The sequence below is a fragment of the Macaca nemestrina genome, chromosome 6 (genome assembly GCF_043159975.1).
Source record: "Macaca nemestrina isolate mMacNem1 chromosome 6, mMacNem.hap1, whole genome shotgun sequence".
Lineage (NCBI taxonomy): Eukaryota > Metazoa > Chordata > Mammalia > Primates > Cercopithecidae > Macaca > Macaca nemestrina.
In genome coordinates this window covers 77,246,690-77,268,459 of record NC_092130.1, presented here as the reverse complement: position 1 = coordinate 77,268,459, position 21,770 = coordinate 77,246,690, and the positions used below count along the sequence as shown (strand labels likewise).

The 21,770-nt window shown below is 36.3% G+C and overlaps 1 protein-coding gene across 7 annotated transcripts in view; it reads left to right on the top strand.

Annotated features, from left to right (window-relative positions):
- Nucleotides 1–21,770, top strand: part of MACIR (macrophage immunometabolism regulator) — a 96,046-nt gene that overhangs the window by 9,703 nt on the left and 64,573 nt on the right. For 6 of the 7 annotated variants that reach the window (XM_011723441.3, XM_071098653.1, XM_011723442.3 and 3 more), the window contains one exon: nt 7,485–10,265. The exons of the other annotated variant lie outside the window; for it this stretch is intronic. In XM_011723441.3, the coding sequence (XP_011721743.1) occupies nt 7,508–8,128 (621 nt within the window). In that variant the 5' untranslated portion in view covers nt 7,485–7,507 and the 3' untranslated portion in view covers nt 8,129–10,265. Of the gene's footprint in view, nt 1–7,484; nt 10,266–21,770 lie in introns of those variants that run through there. 7 annotated transcript variants of the gene reach the window in all.

The window sequence follows — 21,770 nt, the reverse complement described above, 5'->3', positions numbered from 1 at the left end:
TAACACGTTTGGTTAACAGATATTTCCAGCCCACAGTGGATTAGGAACAGTAAATTAGAAGACCTAGGGGTAGGTTGTTAGCAATTATAAGCAGCCAAAAATTATGTTCACCAACATGACTATACAGTAATTACTGATTAAAAACAAAGCAGGGACTTACAAGAGTGAAACTCTTCTATCTGATAAGTTCTATCTGACAAGTTCCCAAACCTAGATGCATATTAGAATCACCTGGGAATCTTTTACAAATTGCAGAACCCAGGCTACAGCCCAGATCATTTAAATCACAAATCTGGGGTGGAACACAGACATCAGCAGTTTTTGAAGCTCCTTGCCTGATTCTGGTGTGTAGACAAGTTTGGGAACCACATGCTAGAAGCACAGCATGGACTTGGAGCCAGGGAGCCTGAGTTGTAATTATGGGCATTAACTACCTGTATAGCTCTGGGCAGGACCCTGTCTTCGTGATTTCAGTGTCTTCTCTATATTTGGAGGTAGGTAAGGTAGGTTATGTCCAAGATGATTCTGGCATTAAAACTGTATCACTCTAGCCAGGGGCAGTGGCTCGCACCTGTAATTCTAGCTACTTGGGATGCTAAGGAGGGAGGATTGCTTGAGACCAGCCTGGGTAACATAGTGAGACCTCATCTCTAAAAGTATAAAAGAAAGAATTAACCAGATGTGGTGATGCACACCTATGTCCCAGCTACTTGGGAGGCTGAGGTGGGAGGATCGCTTGAGCCCAGGAGTTTGAGGCTGCAGTGAACTATCATTGTGCTACTGCACTCCAGCATGGGTGACAGAGCAAGACGCTGTGTCTAAACAAACAGACAAACAACAAACACAAAAATAGGTGACTCTAGATATCATACATATCACTGGACTGGTATTAGCCCTGCTTAGGAGACCCTATTTCCCCCAAAATGGCTCTATTCGAATGGTTTGATTCAAGTACCTCTTGAAAAGGATTTTCTTAACATGATGACATTTTTATTCTGTATATTTAAAATGGTTATGTTGATATCTGTTTTCTCTTATATGGTATTGCTGTATGTTGCTAAAAAAAACAGTGAAAGCATATGGAGCAGTGTTTTGATAACTGGGAGTGAATTTTTTTTATAATCTTATTTTAAAAAATTCTCAGAATGCAATTTCAAAAAGAATTCTTTGTATAGCAGTTTTGAAACTTATTAGCTATTTTCAGAGCTGGTCTAAGGAGCTAAGGCATCTAGATCATATTTTCAAAATGTTGCTCTTTGTGCCAAATAGATAGGAAGCTTGGCCTCTTGAAGAGTGTTCAAAGCTGTGCAGATTTCATACAGGTCTACTCTCTTGACTGTTCTTCCTGGTGCACGGGGTTCCACTCACGTATGTTATGGTTTGGACCTGTTTGCTTTAGTCTCAGCCAGAATACTGGTATTGGGGTATTGAATGCTGTATCTAATGCTTTTGAAATGTACACTGTATGTATTTTTCTAATATATATAAATGAAATGTTATCTTCCTTTTTTGAAGGAAAATTTGCATTTAGTTTGTAAATTTCTTTAAAGAGTGTCTAAGTGTTTTTTAAGTGAGAATAATATCAGGAGATTTGAGGTCAAAGAATGGTGGTCATGTCCCTTTCATTTATCTTTTTCTTTTTGAAAAAATCAAACACATCAAACAAAAGGAAGCACATCATCTTCCTTTCTTCTTTTGATAATTCCTATTTCTAAGCAATAAGAGGAGAAACAGGCACTCTTCTGATGAATGTATAGATTACACTCTTTAAAAGTGTTTACATTAATTTTTAGTTATATAAAGTAATACATTATCCATATAAAAACCAGAAGCATTATTAATAAAGTTTTGTGGTAATTGCTATAAAAACCTACAAAGTACATGTTCTTTGACTCAGCATTTTTACTTCTGGAATTTTCTGCAGAAATATTCATGTGTGTCTGTGTGTACTCTTGCATGTTTTCATTGTAGAAGGAAGTAATTACTCACTCTCACATTTGTAAATACTCAGGAAAAGAAAGGATATACCAAAATATTAATAGAGATTTCCTCAAGATATGTCCGGCATTGGTAGGGGATGAAGAATGATTTTGCCATTTATAGTACATCATTATGAATTATTTGGACTGAATAGCTTTCAGTTTGCATGTATTGCTTTTACTGATTTCAAAAACAATAACAAGAGAAAACAATCCTTTGAGCAGGTTAGTGGGGTAAGAAAAAGGTAGAAAGTATCTGGAAGGGAAAGCTGGTTATAAAAAATGTTTGTTGACTCTAAGACTTCTTTGAGATATCTCTGTATGGTTAAAGAAATTAGCAACTAGGATGGTGCCCTAGGCTTTGAGCCTAGTGAAATAATTTTTGTTTCTTGGAGTGTGTCACTGACTCAGACACCCAGTAGCGTAGGAGCTGACTGTGGGCAATATCTGGATGTATCTTGGTGTTAAGTCACATTCTCAGCTTTTTGGAACCTTTGCTTTTCTTTCTCTCCATGAGAATTACATTGTACCCTACCTTTACCACATCCCTCCTGTCATAAAAAATATGTTTGATAAACTAATTCAATCTGTAATAGAGAAAAATGAAGGTGTTTTAAGAGAAGATGGCAAAAACGAGCAATATTAAACTTGGTGGAATGAGTCTAACAAGAGAATTTCATGCCTTTGACATCTCAGCTAAAGGTTCGAGGAGTTGGAATTTTTTTAGCAGGCATGCTACTGATATATAAATGAACTCTATATATAGGAAAGCTAATGAAGCAATTAATTTTTTGAGTTTCTTAGATGAAATACAGGTGTTAGGATACAGTGTTTCTCAAAAAGAATTCTTTCTATAGCATTTGTCAGACGTATCACCTGTTTTCAAAGCTGGTCTAAGGAGACAAGGGCATTTAGGTTATATTTTCAAAGTATTGGTATTTATGCCCCAAATTTAGATTTGGCCTCTCAGAGAGTATTCAGACCTATGCAGATTCTATAAGGGTCACAGGCTTTTGAACGTGCTTATCCTGGTGCACCAGGTTCTCCTATACATGTGTTGTAATTTGGACCTATTTGCTTTAGTTTTAGCCAAAATTTACAATTTCATTCTGTACCCAATGCTTTAAAAAATGTGTACTGTGTACATTTTTTAAGAATTAGTGTTACCTTTGTCATCTAGTTGGATCCACATAAATTTCAGCAATATAGAAGCATCTATAATCTTTCATGTTTTATAAATACATTGGTACCATTGTTACTGGTTGGATTGTGAGGGAATTTGATGTTGAAGACCTTAGGTGTCATTTGAAAAGTTGTATTGTTCCTGGTACTTTTTAAGAAGCTCAATTTTAAAAGCATTGTTCAATTACAAGTTGACTTTTCTATTCTTGTTTCATTTTCTGTTTTAGCTTCTTCTCTGCACAGACATTTTGCTGCTTCTGTAATTACAACATTAATACTTTTTCTGTTTTCTACTTACAGTCTATTTTTGCTTTAAACTATATATAAAAGGCATTAATGGAAGCAAGAAAGGTATCTTTGATCTTTGGGTTTTAGTGCTCAGGAATGAAGCAGGTGGCATTAGACCTGATTTCTTGACTCACAGGCTATTCTTATTGATGTAGTGGGAAGTGTGGCACCTGTTGCGTGGTACCTGTAGTAGTATTTATGAGAGTGCTTTGTGATTGTTTATCTTGGCAGCAAGCTTTTTGGATACAAGGTTTATTTGACAATATGAAACAAAATGCTGAGTCATGAATAGGCTTATTAAAAAACACAAGCCTGTAAGCAGTTTTTTTCATGGTAAAACCTGAAGAATACGCTGCTAAACACAGGCCACCTCCAGTTATAGTCACCGTAGCTGAGTTTCCTGATGAATGTCTTTCAATAAGAAATTTTGCTGTGGAAAATGTTGGACATCTGTATATCTGTATATCTGTCTTTAGTGTCTTTTGTTTCCCCCCAGAATTCTGGAGTTAGGAGGTACCTAGACTTCTTCCTGTGCAGATGGGACAGTGTCTAAAGTGCTTCTGCCCCCGTTGTAAAAATGACCTGAGCAAGTTGATTCTGTAACTGATCTCAGGATCTTGCTTCAGTATTTAAATCTAGTCAAGAAATTCTCAGGAATGTGGTAGCATAAGTTTTGTTTTCTGTCACATGGAAGAATGGGAGGTATGCTGCTTATTCAGCATTCAGCCCAACTACAAATGAAATATTTGACAATGAGGGCTGGCTTTTCTGAAACCCAGCCTCTACCTAGCTTTCTTGGTGCCGCGTAGTAGATGCTTTTAGAAGGGCAATATATAAGTAAAAAGAATCCTTTAGAAAAACAGAAGCCGTTTGTGAGGGTCTTGTTTCCAGTGTTCATGTTCCTACGTGAATATCGAGACCTGAAGTTGTTCTTGTACATATGGCAGTATATTGTGGAGACCAATGAACCACCCAATGAACTGTTAGTTTTGAGAAGACACTATTTGTAGTTTGGAGCAAAAATACTGATGTTTGATAGCCAAAAAGTACAAACAGTTTTCCAGCTCTGAGAATTGCTCATCAGAAGTTCAGCAGATAGCAGCTATATAATTATATTTAAAGTCAGCCTTTTCATGTTCCGGCGCCTTGAGACTCTCCCGCAGGAATCTTCCCTGGAATACTGACCTGTTTTGCGTTGACTTTAGTTGCTTTGTTGAGTATTTATGTTGGAGGATATTAGAAATGCTTACTCCTTCAACTTTCTGGTTAGAATGTGTTTTCCATAGTGAATGTTTTGTCTACCTCAGTAAAATGTGGTAGATTTCATATGCCAGACTGCCTGGTTGAAATTTCCAGAGCTCTTAAACCACATCTGTATCTTCTACTTAACAACCTAGGTTAAATCGTTGTCTACCAGGTTGATGTGTGAAGATCCTATTTGGATAGTTCTCTTCTCAAGCCATTTTTTTTATGGTGTATTTGGCTGTTGGAAACTTAACTGATGAGTTACTCATCTAACAGTAGTGTCTATTTCATATCAAATCAGATTTTGACCTTTACACATGTCTTCACATTTCTAATTTTCCAGGTACTTCCAAGTATTTTCTAGCTAATATGTTATTTCTGCCTATTTCTCTAAACCGTTGTGTCCTTCTAGGCTTTATCTTCAACCCCCAAGGATTCTCAGGATTTCTGACAGTTTACCTTGATGCAGCAGGATTGGCTTAGTATGGCGACAAACCTTTGATGATTGTGTTGCCCTCAGAAACCTGTGTCCACTCCTCTTTACTGCAACTTTATGCGCTATTAACTTGCTTAGCAAACTTTTTTCCCTCGTAGACAAAAAAGATGAATTTTAGCCTCGCTTCTGCATGAATTTTTACCCAATTTGGAATGTGTGGGGTCTGAAGTCATAGATATAAAGACATTTATAATATACCAAATGAGAATGCAGTAAGCTGCCTGGTGGAACTCCATAAGTTGTCACGGAGTGCCAGATTTGAAAGAGACCTAGACCAGAGTCTCAGAGCAGACGGACAGCTTGAGTGTCACTGCCTTGGTGACTCTCCTTGGGTGTGGTGCCCAGTCTGTGTGTGTGTGTGTGTGTATGTGTGTATGTGTGTGTGTGTGCCCTATTCTCCATGGCCCTGGTTATTTTTTTGCTTCACTGACCCTCCTCTCCTTTTCAGGATGAAGTATCAGAGAAACAGCTGCCAGTCAGGTTACGTAGGTTGGAGGCCTTGGCTATGTCCTCTTATATTCTTTCTGGGTTACAAAATTAGTGAGAAAGGAAGGATAAATTTGTCATTTGGCTCCAAGTTAATATTTGTTTGTTTAGCATAAAAATTTGTTGAGGCTTCGTATGGCTCTCTAAAGTTTATTAGCTGAGAAGTCTTATATGCATATCAGAGTAGCTGGTAGTCACCTGATATTCCAGTCCTATCAATGGAGAAATAAATTTCCTCAAATATAATTTATTTTATATAAATAATATAAATACACTATAATATAGTTTATTTTTACATTAAAATATAATAAAGCTGATTAAATCTAAAAGGGTTCAGGGACTAGAGTATTTTGGTGAAATAAACACGGGAAATAGTCTACGATTGAGAATAAATAGTGAGTAATACCATATAGATCCTTTGGCATTGCTTTATCTCAAATACTGTAATAAATGTTTGTTTTCAGTGGGGATCATAGGGAGCACAGGGTGGTATCTGGTAACTTCACAATCTTCTAATGAAGGAAATTAGAACATGCATGTGGAGGAATAAAGTGCTGTTTTTTGTTTTTTGTTTCTTTTTAAAACAAAGCTTTCTAATTGCTTAGGTTTTAAATGATTACCCAAACTTTAAGAAATACTTCAATAGGAAGTGGCTGTCTAGTAAAAAGATTCATAAGAGTTATTTAATAAATTTTTAAGTAAATTTTTTGTCTTAAAATCAGTTGATGTCATTTTTATTAGCAATCTGAGATACTGAAAATCATGTTATCTACTTCCAATTAAAAAGCAAGTACAAATACTTTCTCAGAAATGAAACGGTCACTATTTCCCTTAGTATTTTAGTTTCCCAAATTTGATCTATCTGTAGCTTTCTAGGAACCTAGCCACCATTTGTGCTATTTTTTGTCAATGGAGCTTTCTAAACTATGTATTGTAATAATCTTAAGGAATAATATTAATATTCATTGTGAATTATTCTGCCATTTATGAAACTATTGAAAAGTACAGCATCTTAGGTATTGCAAAACAGAATGTCAAGCCTGTGGTATATTTTATGATTAAATAGTCAAATTAAAATGACATCTGTTGTTTTATACATTTTTAGTATTAAAAATTATGTGATATATTGGATTTAGCATTAACTTTTAAACTATAAAATGATATTCTTTAAGTCACTGGGGATATGGAAGGAAGAACATTTACAAGATTTGGGGGAACCTTCCCCTAAGACTCCTCATACTCTACGAATAGTTGTTTTAAGTCTAAATTGGATTCCTTGCAGAAATTCGTCAGCTCAATCAGCTTTATTATATGTTCCTTAAAGACAAATTGAAAAGAATTGCAGATGTCAAGAGCTAAACACTTTAAATTAAATAATGGAAAAATTTAACTTTCAAGCCAGAAATATTTTATGTGTTCTTATGAAACTATGTATGATTGCTTTCGTTTCTTAATGCTGAGATCTGTATTTGACTCACTTGATAGTGCATTAAGGAATAAACTTTATGTGATTGAATGGAGTGCTGCATTTAGAGAAGTATTATTGTTGTTGTTTTCTGTTTGCTTCTCCTTCTGAACTTTTTCATGTACATCAGACTTTAACTTGCCTTTCAGTTCTTAAAAGCAGAGAGGTAGTTGTCATTTCATGCCCACTCTGAAACGTTTAGTAGACATAGATACATGTCAGTGGTACATTGACTGTCTTTCAGGCAAGTTTACTTCATGCTCCCTGAGCATTCTAAAAGGACCTGGCCTGGCCCGAGTCTCTGTGCATTATATTCTTCTAATCTAAGTCTGTTTACTTTTAGGATTGTGCAGACTGGTGCTTAAAATGGAAGTCGATATTAATGGAGAGTCTAGAAGTACTCTGACCACCCTGCCCTTCCCTGGGGCCGAGGCCAACTCCCCGGGAAAGGCAGAGGCAGAGAAGCCCCGGTGCTCCAGCACACCCTGCTCCCCGATGCGGAGGACCGTGTCAGGCTACCAGATCCTACACATGGACTCTAACTATTTGGTTGGCTTCACGACTGGTGAGGAACTCCTGAAGTTAGCTCAGAAGTGCACAGGAGGTGAAGAGAGCAAGGCAGAAGCCATGCCATCCTTACGCTCCAAACAGCTAGATGCAGGACTTGCCCGTTCCTCTCGTTTGTATAAAACCAGAAGTAGGTACTACCAGCCATACGAGATTCCAGCTGTCAATGGCAGGAGGCGAAGGCGGATGCCCAGCTCAGGAGACAAGTGCACTAAATCTTTACCTTATGAACCTTATAAGGCCCTCCATGGGCCTCTGCCTCTTTGTCTTCTTAAAGGTAAGAGGGCTCACTCCAAATCTCTGGACTACCTCAATCTAGATAAAATGATCAAGGAGCCAGCTGACACGGAAGTGCTACAGTACCAGCTTCAACACCTAACCCTCCGAGGGGACCGTGTGTTTGCTAGGAATAATACATGAATGACTTGCAGAGAGCTTAAACCAGTTTAGGTCAGCCTACGCTTGGCTGGAAAAAACCCACTGCTGTACTCTGTACATGACTCTTCACACTATAGATGGTTATATCAGCTAAGTGTTCCTGGAACATAAAAATTGTCTGGATCAAATTTGAATACAGGAATGAAATCACAGGTACTTGGGGGGGATATCATTCTAGAGCACGCAACTGCAAAGAAAACAGAAAGTTGACTGTTAGTTTGTATAGCTTTTTAGCTAGGAAAAAAAGGCTTTGGTACAGTAATTTCATCTTTATGATTCTGACCCTCAAATTGGGAATGTTATCTGCTTGATTGTTGCTGACTTGATATGATTCATTAGAAATTTATATCTTAAGTACTCAAGTACTTCTTGAATCTCTGTATTTTACTATAAAATGTATGTAATTATTTGTTTTATGAAATTTAGAACTTGAACATTGCTGAATTGGACCACTTTTTATTTTTAAATATTGAGTTTAAATATTTTATAACTGGTTTTGCACTGAAAAAATTAACATTTCAGATTGACAACAGAGTAATCTTTCTTCACTTGCCTCAATAATATTATTGAGCAATGAATTTTTTATTTCCGCATGGAAAGTTATTGATCTCTATGGCTGTAAAATATTTCTTTATAGCGTTATTAAAGTGTGTCTTAATAAAATTAAATTTGGGATACAAAGTATTTATTTTACAATGGGTGGGCGGGGGAAGCTTTTCCAGAAAGTTTCCAATGTGATGTTTTCATAAGTTGAAAAAACTCTCCTTAGTGCTTATTTTCTAACTTAAAATTCACCTGGAACTTTAAATTGGAAAGGATTCTTTTAATTGTGGGTTATAGGCATAATACTGTTTGCATCTGAATTTTCTGTAAGTGAATGAAACTTTTAATAGAGGAACTCATGATTTGTACTATCGAATGATTAAACTAAGTATGAAGTGATACCATTCAGCATGGCATCAGGTCATTCCAGTTTTAGTTCTGTGCAACACAAGCACTCACTGAAATTCCAGTTTCTAGGATTAGCGTAGGAGCCTAACGTGCTTCTACAGTTTTAATGGGTTAATCCTGGATTACTTAACAATTTATGTCAATTGCACTGGTTTAATTTGTTGCTAAAGAAATAATGCCCTGGCTTTAGTAACAAATACAGCTCAACTATTCTTGAATATATTTTGAAAAAAAAAAAAATGTATGTAACTTACCTTTTGTAAACGTTCTATTTCTTTTTTCCCCCATTTTTGACTCTTAAAGGTGCAATTTATTACTGAATTGGGATTTCTGGCAGCATAGAACTGCTTACTTTTTATTTTGGGGTCTGTGAGTTTCTTAGGTGTTAGCAATCTTGCTTATAAAATAAGAACACCTTTTAATTAATGAGTGGGTCATTCCTGGTGCAATTGTGATTTTTCTTTAGCCAGAATGAATGGCAAACTCTATTTAGAGCAAAGTAAGTATTAGAAAACCCTAGGAACTCTTAATCAACGTTTATTACACTTTCATTAAGGCAAACTATGTGAAAGAGCCTTGGGGAAGTTGGCCCATATCTTACTGAGTTGATCAGATTTCTCGTTGGACTGGAAATGTTTAGCTGTTGTATATTTTAAAGTAAATTGCACCTTTGTAACATATTGTATTGACGAATGATCACTAAGATTAGCTATATCTATACAGTCATTAGTTTGACAAGAAATAGAATCCTGTCAGATGCCAAAGAGTGGGATTTTTACGTTTAATGATTAAACACCATTATTTATTGACAATTTACCCTGTGGAACTGTATTATTTCTAACTATGAAATAAAAGGGTGATGTAAACACACATTGTTGTGTGGTGCTTTAAACTAGGTCCACCATCAACAGGCTACTTACTGTTCAAGAATTCCACTGAATTCCACTTAAAATATCTTATTTTAAGGCCCTATTTTTGTTAAACAAAACAGTGACAACAACAGAACTATTTACTTATGATGCTCATTGGCATTTTACGATAAAAGATGTATTCATGGCAATGATATGTATTCAGCCTATTAGGAAACACAACTGGTTACCTGTGAGACCTGTTCTGCCCATGTGCCTAAGTTTCTTAATAATAGCTAAATAAAAATGTGTAGCTTTTTTGTTTTGTTTTGTTTTTTCCTGAAAGACAGGTGAAACTCTGTGGCAAAAATAAAGGGGTTAATAGTATGAGATATGGCATACTTACTCTTTTCTGATTAGTAAAGCTATATAATTTTAAACTTGGTTTTCTAGAAAGAAAGTTTGAAATTCTAGGTCAGTAGTTTTCACAATGTGTTTGCAGAGCCCCTTTATTAGTTCAGTCTTACTTTGTCTGTACCTCATGGAATGGTAGCCTGTGGTAGGTAGGAACCAATTAAAAAAAAAAGGATAGGCTGGATGTCTTTTAGTTGAAAAACAATCCCTTTTTGACATGGTTTCTATTTTTTAACTTTTTCATTCTTTATTCAATTTAATATTCCATACTAAATAGGGCACACTTGGCCAGAATATACCTGATGATATTATCTTACTGCTCTTGCCCTTAAACATTGCAGCACTATATAACTTTACTTTTTTTCTTCTTTTGCAAAAGTACCATTTGTTTGAAGCTCAGATGATGCATAAAGCTGCAATAAAATTTCATTCCTTGCCTCAATCTAAGGTGAGCTTCTTTTGCTCTTCTGACTTCCATTTGGTTGCATTTTACACCTCTGGATGCAGGGCTCCCAAAGTCAGTAGTCATGGAAGAAGAGGCTCTACGGGGATGGATTTAACGTGTAAAAACCAGCTCAGAACCCTCAGATCTTCTGGACTCCAGCCCAGCTGGGCTACTGTTCCAGAACCATCATGTCCTGTCCATTGCTTCTTACGCCCTGTAATGCCCATCTGTGATCACTGTGTCTTTTTCCTTCCCTGGGATACTTTATTTAAGTGATTTCAATATTTGAGGTTCGAGAAGCTTTTTGAAGATTCTGAGTTAAGTTTTAGAGGCAGATAAGTATTTCATTATAGAAAATATTGCTTCAAATCTTAAGCAACCTATTTTTACTCAGTTTTTTATTCTAGCATATTTTTGTCTCAGAAAGGCTTTTATTCTATTATAATCATGGAACTTTTTTAAAGGAACTTTTAAGTGACCCTGGTCTAAGTGGTTATCATTCAGAGAACAGAGGAGGAGAGACTGTCACACTTTATAAATGGCGTAAATGCTCTAGAAGAGTTGGGGTTGAAAGAGAGCAAGGATGTACATTACTGTAATGCAGAGAGGACAGCAAGTATTAAGTAAAATTGCCTTTTTAAACAATGTATTTGATTAGAGAAATGGAAATTGATGAGGAAGATTGCCTTGGAAATACAATAAATGTGATTATAAAGCTAGAAGTGGAGGCTGTCAGCACTTAATAATATACTTCACTTTGTAATATATGTCTTTAGAGAAGAATTATGAAATGGACTTCTTTGATATTTTACGTTGGAAAAAAGTTAAGGATTTTTCTGGCTGAGAAGACTGGAAACAAGTGAAAAGAAGAATGAGCTTGATTTGTTATTTTGAGTTTGCTGAACCCCCAAGGACACTTCTTTCGTTATCCTGGAGAGATGTTGAATTTGTATTTTTGCCATCGTGAAATGACTTTGTGCAAGATTTTCTTTTTCTTTTTTTTCTTCCTTTTTTTATTTTTTATTTTTTATTTTTATTTTTATTTATTTTTTATTATATTTTTTGAGACAAAGTCTTGCTCTGTCACCCAGGCTGGAGTGCAGGGTGGCACGATCTTGGCTTACTGCAGCCTCCACCTCCTTGGTCCAAGTGATTCTCCTCCCTCAGCCTCCCAAGTAGCTGGGATTACAGGTGCCTGCTACCACACCTGGCTCATTTTTTTATTTTTAGTAGAAACAGGGTGTTGCCATGTTGACCAAGCTGGTCTGAAACTCCTTACCTCAAGTGATCTGCCTGCCTCAGCCTCCTAAAGTGTTGGGATTACAGGCATGAGCCACCATGCCCTGCTGTGCAACGTTTTATTAAATGGTTTCAGAGAGAAAGTCTGAAATGAAATCTGAATGTTGTCACCCCTGATTGTGGGGTTGTGCTTGATGTACAGATGTATGGGAGAGCACAGAAGGAGAAAAGGGAACTCAGCATCTATTAGATTGGAAGAGAGTAGCTGCAGTTGGTGGAATCCTCAAGTGATCCTGGCTAGGGTTGCTTCTGGAGAGAAGAGCTTTGATGCTTATGCTTTTGTGAAAAAGCCCCCGCACTTTCAAAGTTCCTTCTGAATGTTCTCAAGAAAGGATTCTTACGGTGATCCGGTGGAAAGAGGAGGGAACACTGGGTTCGTGATAGTGACCTTTAGCCTGATTGGCCAGGAAAACTATTCTTCACCAAACTTTTATGTAAAAGGATTACGCATGAAATATATATTTGGAAGACTTTGAATCATCTTTTGTCCCTGGCCTAATGCCTCAGTTAGGGAAAGGAACTTACGCAGTAAGAAGTTTTTGAACTTAAAGAAATTCAGATTTTGGCTAAGGGGTTGGAGCTGGGATGGCAAATACTGAGCATGCCGACCACTGTGCTCCTCGCCTATGCATGTGGCAGACATCACTAATCTATCAGAGCACAGCCCCCCTAGAGGCCAGATGTGGATGCATTATCTTTCTTGACTTAGCACTTTAGGCAGCTGCTACTGAACTGATTAGCATTACATAAGAGTTTTGCCTAGCGTATCCCCACACCTTTGCAGTAGGTTACAAGGTAAATTTAAAAAACAGTCTGAAACTTTTGGAGTAGACCAATCTGTAGACCATTCTGGATCCTGTCCTCTAACCAGAGAACAGATGAGAATGGTCCCACACCGTGACGCATAAGGCATCTACTGAGCACATGCCGGAACTCTGGGGACAGAAGGGCTTAAGACAGTTTTTACCTTCAAGGACATGCTTATTACTGGGAAAGCCGAAAGATAGCATAAGAGGCATCCCAAGCACATATTTTGTAGACTAAGTAGCAATTTAAGAGAGGGGAACTTAAATCCCTTGGAGCTGAAGTCTAAGAAAGAACAATCTTGTTTATTTTTCTCTCTGTTTGGCTGGCTGATTGGATGTGTTCACTTACATTGCTGATCTGTATAAAAGTTGAAATGTAAAGATATATTTCTTGAAAGTACCTTCATTGGAAAGCCTGGGGAGATGACAAATACAGGAAAGTCAGCATCTTAACAAAATAATTGAATCTGAGAAGCATCAGGGAATGACGCTGATGTTCAGGGGTTATCTCCCTGTCTCCTCAGTAGGCTGCTGAGATGAACTGAAGAGAACTAGAAGAGAAGAGTTAAAGTGGAGAGGTAGTGTTAAAGAACTGAAGCCTTGGAGCTGGCAGGCAGGGGAAGCGAGAGCTGTGAGAGAATAAATAAATACATGGATACTTCAATGATATTTTCTCCCTTTGCATTAGCCTTCCCGTTTTTCCGGGGCAAGGTGGGGTAAGAGTGATAGAGAGAGGTTTACTTAATTATTTAGGGTCAGAAGCACATTTAAAAATGTATATTTTTGATATAATTTGTATAAGAAAATTATATGGAAAGTATTTTGCTCAAAAAGTTTCCTAATGTAGATTATCTTTTGAAATGATCAAATAGAATTCTGAATTAGTTGGTGGATTTATGTATTTTATTGTCAGTTGGGCATTTTAAAAAATACAATTTGGGCATTGTTTTTCTTTTCTTAATTTTTACATATATTTTTAGTGTCATGTTCATCTAAGATTTTAATGCAGTTACGTGGAAACATTTTTAAGGGATCAGGATATTTATAGGATTGAAATACTGCTTAGGGGTAGGCAATATAAGATAATCTAGTCAGTTCAAAAAGATATTCATTAAACAGTATGAATTGACATTTTTTATTAGGAGAAAATGACCTATTATACTGCACTTGGTATAATATTGCCTGGTCACCTTCCCCCCACTTCCTAGAAATTCATTTCTTAAATGTTTTCTGGGACAGGCTCTCGGAGTGAAAGAGATGGGGATTGTATTTTTTTTTCTTCAGATTTTCTTTAAATCTTCCTTGGACTTTTTTAAAGGAAACTTTTGACTAGGATAGATACCAGAAAATAAACATTGAAACATGACTTTCGGCAGAGACTGTAGGAAATGCTACAAATTACAATGGTTCCTAATCTGTGAATAGAAAAAAATGTAACAGATACCTCATTTGTATTATGCTAGGTATACAATCCAATCAGTAATGAGATAAGGTTTCTTTGTTTATTGACAACTTGATGAAGTGATATTAGATAGTTATAAATGGAATGTTCAGAGGGCAATGATGAATTTTATATAAAAATGTATAAAAAAGTCCTCATTTTCAAGAACCACCAAGACTAAACTACAGCAGTTGGTTTGTGGGGACTGATGCTCCTTAAAATCCATGGATTCAACCTCTATTTACTCATCCACCAAATATTTATTGTGATATGTTTTTATGTGCCAGCCTCAGGGATAAGTCGTGGGAATAGTGCAGGAGTAAGATCCAAAACCCATAGTCAAGAGTAAATAGTTGTGGCCGGGCGCGGTGGCTCAAGCCTGTAATTCCAGCACTTTGGGAGGCCGAGACGGGCGGATCACGAGGTCAGGAGATCGAGACCATCCTGGCTAACACGGTGAAACCCCGTCTCTACTAAAAAATACAAAAAACTAGCCGGGCGAGGTGGCGGGCGCCTGTAGTCCCAGCTACTCGGGAGGCTGAGGCAGGAGAATGGCGTAAACCCGGGAGGCGGAGCTTGTAGTGAGCCGAGATCCGGACACTGCACTCCAGCCTGGGCGACAGAGCGAGACTCCGTCTCAAAAAAAAAAAAAAAAAAAAAAAGAGTAAATAGTTATATTTTTAAATAAGTGCATCTCAATAAACATAGATTTACAACTTTACGACTTTTGAGAAGAGGAGAAAGTTCCTAATTTCACCTCATGTGTGGGTAAGGCTTCACCAGGGAACTATGCTTGAGCCTGGAGAACGAAGAGGAGTTTGCAAGGTGGGTAGGAGGGATGGGAGCCTACCAGGCAGAAAAGAATGCCTATATCGGAATATACAACTCCATTCTACTTTGCCTACTATCCCAACAACCTGGACAGAAGTCTGTTTGTCACTTAAATTTCTAAAACATCTCCAAAAAAGGAAATACAGCTTGACCCATGTTATCTGAAGAACTTAGCAGTAGTGAAATTTCCAACCATGGTATTCAAACTGCCAAATAAAATTTCGCAATCAGCATTTCTCTTAATTCAGCAATCTTTTCACCTTCAAGTGACTTCCCCAGCCTCAAAGAGCCTCTCATCTTTTGTGGGTCTCTGGTGGTCCAGAATTTGCACAGATAATCGTTTTTTTCTGTCTTTGGAAAACAAATAAGCTTTTGGACCAGGTAGCCAGTTTTGGGCCCTATTTGGGGACATAGCTGGAAACTCTAGGCCCTGAGAGAAAGTCGGAGGTGCTCCACTGCAACATTAGCCTGGTGAAAAGGCGGGAGGGAATCCAGTTTTCTTTCACTCCACGCCTTTGTTCTTTCCCAGTGCGGAGTAGAATGCTCTGCTCTGCAAGCTCCCAAACTCCACAAGTTCTCTTTTAAGATTAGAGGATTTTGTTCTGCAAAACAGTGCTCTTGAGACTCTAAGGTTTCTCGTACCCTGGGCTGAGTGTGTCTAACCACTGTCATTACCTCCAGAATTCTCTGCAGGCCTCTTTGGAAGATGTAAAAATATAATTTTCTGTGGGGGTAGGGGAAAGGAAGCAGCAGGTGGATATACCTGGGGGCTGTTTTTATTTTTTTAATCTAAAAGTAATTTTTAGAAGCCAGCAGCTCAGTTTTTCTCTTTAAGGGGCCAGCTGTAAGTAAAGGTACTTATAAATATTAAAATGCTAGAATCTTCATATAAAATGTCCGATAGTTGTGACCATTTTGATTGTGGTTTTATTTATTTATTTAGAGATAGGATCTCGCTGTGTTGCCTCGGCTGGCCTTGAACTCCTGGGCTCAAGAGATCCTCCCACCTCAGCCTCCCAAATAGCTGGGACTATTGGCACATGTCACCATGCCTGGCTTAGATTTTGTGCTTTTAAAGATAAAGTCTCATCCACTCTGGCTCCACCACTTTTTTTTTTTTTTTTTTGCAAGATATGGCTAATCAACATGAGCCTTAATTTTATTTGTTCATAAAATGGGAAAAATAATTTCTACTTCCCAGTTCTTATGAGAATTAGGTATAATATATGTAATATAAAATATCTGTGACATAATAGTTACTGAATAAAGAGCAACCGTTTGTAGTAATAAAAACAGGATCTGAAACCCTTAATTTGCAATATTTTTATTCTCATAACTGCTTTTTAAAAATTCTAGGTAGTAAAATAAATTTAAAGCATTTTAAATTTAAGCATTTTAAAGATGAAATGTGTATTTGTGTATGATGTGTGAATATATGTTGTCCCTCATACCAATTAATGAACTAAAATTGTGTGTTCTGAGAGTGCTGTTGACATCCCAGGGGTTGTAGAGATGATCCAATTGGGTGTGGGAAGAAAATATTAGATGTGCTTATAAAATTATTCTTTTAAAATTTTTATTTGATGTATGCATTATGTAGTTCGTTAGTATAGTAATAAATACATAAAATACATAAATAACAATATTGGAGATATTAACTCAATGTTTTAAACTAAAAAAAAAATCTCATAAGAGAGTCACAATCACTGGTCTAAATGGCAGTTTATAACATAAACATAACACTTATGACAATTCATTTTAAGTTGTAATTTATTTTTAAATTAGAGACAGGGTCTTACTCTGTCACCTACGCTGGAGTGCAATGGTGCAATCGTAGCTCCCTGTAACCTCAAACTCTTAGGCTCAAGAGATCTCCTGCCTTGGCAATAATCCATTATAACATGCAAGTCCTTCTCATTGGGTCCAATTTACCTTCTTGCAATTTTATCTTATGTAATGTTTGAACATAGGTTTGAGATTTAGCAAGGTTTTTAAAGTGACCATTTTTAGATATTTATGGACAGTGTTATTTTGATTCTTATTCTACATATCTTTGCTAGTAATTTTCTATCCTGTGCAGTGGTTCTTTAATTGTTTGGATTTGCCTTTTGGTTCCAAATCTGAGGACTTGGTATATTGGGAAATAAAAGATACTAGAACAGAACCCACCTGTCTCAGCAGGTGTCTGAGGTTGGCATCTGTGAACCTTTTCCTGAGCACTCATTATATTTCTGGTTGAGGACTTCTTGAAGCATGCAGTGAAACATTGACTGAATATCCCATTTGCAGAATCCTTTATTTGTGCGGAGCTAGGTTGTGTTCTTGGCAATGATTTTTAGTCATGTCTTTTAAGAGTGTGATACCTCTTTACTCAGGAGAACTTTCTACTTATCCACATTTCTTTGATTATTTAAACACTTTTTTTTAGAGGATTAGCAGAATTCCTAATCTTATTCTTTGGCCCATGACACCCATACGTAATATGTCTCCAGAGGCTGATTCTCTTGCACTGACAGGTAAAAGGTTCATATAGTTTCTATACATACTATACTGTACTATATACTATACTATGCATACTATATTAGGAGGAAGGGGCAGTAAAACCAAAGGCTCTGTGGTCTGATACACTTTGTTGTCAGAAATTTTGGCAACCAAAGCATAAATAACATAAATGACAAAAGAAAGTATGTCTAGAAAGTGGCTTCCTCCTTCCCTTCTCCCTCGCCTTTTTTTTTTTTTTTTTTTTTTTTTTTTACACTCCTCCTGTTTCCTAATGGCTGCTGCCACAACCTGTAAGAGACAAAGTTGACCCAACCCTCTCGGCCCAGCCTGCTGGATCACAGCATTAAGGCACTGGGTTAGATGTGGTCCGGGGAGCTTTTTCCCAGTAACCCATACATTGTGCTCCTCACCTTTAGGACCATCTGGCTCTTATCAAACTAGGTAGTACCCCAGAAATAATTATTTGCTATAGTTAATTTTGCTATAGTTAACTATAGCCAATTTGCCACAAGGCACAATTACACATTACTTTTACATAATATGAAGAGGGATCCATTTTCATTATTTCCTTACTCTCCTTATAAAGAAGAAAATATTTCCTTCTTTTCTTTTTTTTTTCTTTTAGTCTACATATCATAACCTATGTATTTACATCTCCCCGTTAGACTTGTTTTGCTGTCATCTGAATGCCTGATCTGGTTTCTAGTGTGTATTTTTTTTGTTTTTGCCTAGGGTAAATAGAGAACCCAGGGGGGAATTTTTCAATTATTTCTGCTGGAGTTTCCCTGAGTTGTCAACAATGCCTCTGTTTGTTGTCTACCCACTGTGTAAACTGACTTTGACAAAGACTGCTGGGAATTCAGCTTGTCTTCGTTTTTCATAAAGAAATATATTAACTATCTTTTGCTATTTTTTTCCAAAAATCTCTTGTGACTGGTGCTGCTTACTTTTTCATAGCTTCTGAAGTAAAAACAAATTTGTCTTTTTTATGCACAACTGTAGAATTCTTCATTTTGTGGCAAAGCCTCAAAACGAGATTAATTCTTCCCTTTAAAGTGTCATGATGTATCTAAAAGATGGAGAAATCACACACATACACACAAAATCAATATTTATTTGGTTGCAAATAAAAAAAGCCAAATAGCCTGTCTCTTAAATCTGCGTTCACTACACCTCTGTTGCTGTTAGTTTTAATAAAAACGGTGGCGGCAATAGAAAATTGGGGCAGAGGAGGGCTTTGCGAGTGTGTGATTGGATCTTTTTGGAATTACAGAAATTTTCACAAAACATTTTGTACCTAAAGACTTTTCAAAGCAGCATTCCATTCATACAATTTAGTTATACAATCACAGTTTATAATTGGATGCAGTTGGTGGCTCCATCAAAAACTTGTACTAACAAGTTTCTTTATGTGGGCTGTATAATAAATAACTGCCCATTCACAGCCTTTGTATTAATATACCTGGAAAGTCTTGTTTTTTCCCTCTTAAGGCCTGCTGATAATAGGTGCCATGGATCATACTGATTCCATCAGTCCTTTGTTTTGAAATCAGATACTGTTATGGAGTATATATATTTTTCCTTTGACCATTTCCTACATTAAAAGTACTCAGTTTTATTCAAATGATGTATTAAGAACCTACGGTATGCATAGAACGCTTTTGGCACCAAACGATATTGGGTAGTAGATGGCTCTTAAAGATGACAGTAAATGGTCAGAAACATATGAGTTTTCCTTGAGTTAAATATTGTATGCTTTTTATTTTGTCTAAATATAACCAAAGGTATTATGGAGTTGGGTTGCCACGATAGATTTATCATCAGTTTGACAATTTGATACTAGTTATGTACTATTATTAATGTATGATTTAAGGAAGAAACTGAAATTATTGTTCTAAAAAGAGATAAAGAATCTTTACAAATAAATAATTTCACTTAATATTTTTAAAGTATGTGGACAAAAGATCTCAGCACAATTAACCTATGTATGAGGGTTTGGAGATAATTTTTCTAGATTTGTTCAAACCCTTACAAAACTGGTAGTGTCAGAAATGAAAGGAGCAGTGCAAACAATATGGAAACTGAGAAAAAAATATGAGTTGGTTCAGTAACACTCACCTCCTCCTTTTTTTTTTTTTAACGAAAATTATCACCTGGTTTAGATTTAAAAATAGCTTTTCAATTGCAGACTTCCAAGTTTATCTCAATGTTCTCGCACTGTGGGCTCTATGTGGATGCACAGTGTGTGTTAACAGTGCTTTTGTAACCATCTCGGGGTTTTTTAAATGTCTTGTTATTTCTGTGAAGTCACACAAAAAAGTGACTGCTGAAATATGCGAGATATTAGAGCAAGGTGATAGGATCTGGAGCACCTTATAAAAGCCTGACTTTGTGCTTTAATTTGTTTATCTCCCACACAATCTTTTCTTTTGAAAATTTTGATTGTGTTGTAGTTGGATTTTGTTGATTAGGACAATTATGCTGAATGACTTTAAAATCTCTTTGCATGCACTTTTAGCTTGGGCACATCTTGTAATTACTCCGAGAGAAACTGGAGAGTCCTTCTCAGAATTCCCAGAGTAAGGCTATGGAAGAAAACCACCCAAGAAAGAGCAATGTGAATTTAGGGAAGCAGTTATCTTTGTTCTGCATGCATTTCTGCTATTCAGCACTGCAAAGATTGGTTATCACATTGAAGCTCCATGACTAGAAGGAGCCAGGACAATCTGAAACCAAGCAGAATATGCAACTGAAAGAACATCTGCCTTGAAATCAGACCAAACCTGGGTTTGAATTCTGGACTTGAACCCTGGTGCTGACATTTTTAGCTGTATCACCTTGAGCTACTGTCTTTGAGACCCAGTTGTTTTTTTGTTTGTTTGTTTTTGTTTTTTTAAATCATTAAGAATGTGGGCTAAGTTTACATTAACTGCTTAGCACAGTGTCTGGTGGAATACTTTTTTTTTTTTTTCCAACTTACTTAGGATAAAGGAACAGACATCCATTCACCTTTGACAAGGAATATAGGATATTTGCATCATGCATTTTAACTGAATTTTCATTTTTTTATCATTAAAAAAATTCCATGGCATGTCATTGACCATGAAAACTCAGTTTATAAACAATTTGGGGCATTTCTTTGCTGCTTTAAAGAACAAGTTATTTCAGGATATCTTTTATATTTAATATTGTGCAATATAAGTGATGTGGCTGATGTCAAATCTAAATTGGGTTTCCAAGAAGAGTGCCTATTCATTGTGTGTTTGCTTCTGGCTGAATTTTGAGGTAAATTTTCTCTCTTTTATATTTATACTTCATTTTAATGGTTAAGGCAATTTATAAAAATAATGCATAATCAAACCTGCCTATCAAGGTAGAACAACCTTTAGCCTACCAATTTGAATTTCTTTGATAACAAACAAACAAAAACACCCTGTCCTTCCATGACTAAACTACAAAGCATCCTTTACTCAGATTGTGAAATTAATAAAATTACATAATTTACATACATAAATGTTAAAAAGCGTTTCTAAATTGCTTCCAGGTCTAAACGTATAGGTTAGTTACAACCAGTTAGACCTTTACAGTATTTTTAATGTTTCCTGATATGTAGCGATAATTAAGTGCATATCCTCTTTGGAATCAGATGTAGTTTAGCTTAATAAATTAGATTGAAAAGCAAGTGAGCAGTTACATGTTGAGGTGAAAATGTAGCCTTACCTTGGTTTCAGGCATTACCTTTTAAATAAGATAAAATAAAGCTTTAATTTTGAGTCTTTTAGTTTTTAAATCTGCTTCGTGTTTGGTATAATTCTAGGCTAAGACCTTCCCTCTTCTCCCTTCTTAGTCCCAAGTCATTAAATGGATGTGGTGTGGGTCGTTAAAGAGATGCTGTGTTTCATAATTACATCAATTTATGAATCCAGTTTTGGAAATATAAGAGCAATTGTGAATTTAATATTAAAGATCATGGTAACTAACTTTCCTGTTCTTTTCTAAGTTTCTTTTTTTTTTTTAATTGATTGTATTGGGGTAAGGGATCTGTTTTCTGTGTGATTCCCTAATCTACTTAATTAATACCTGATAC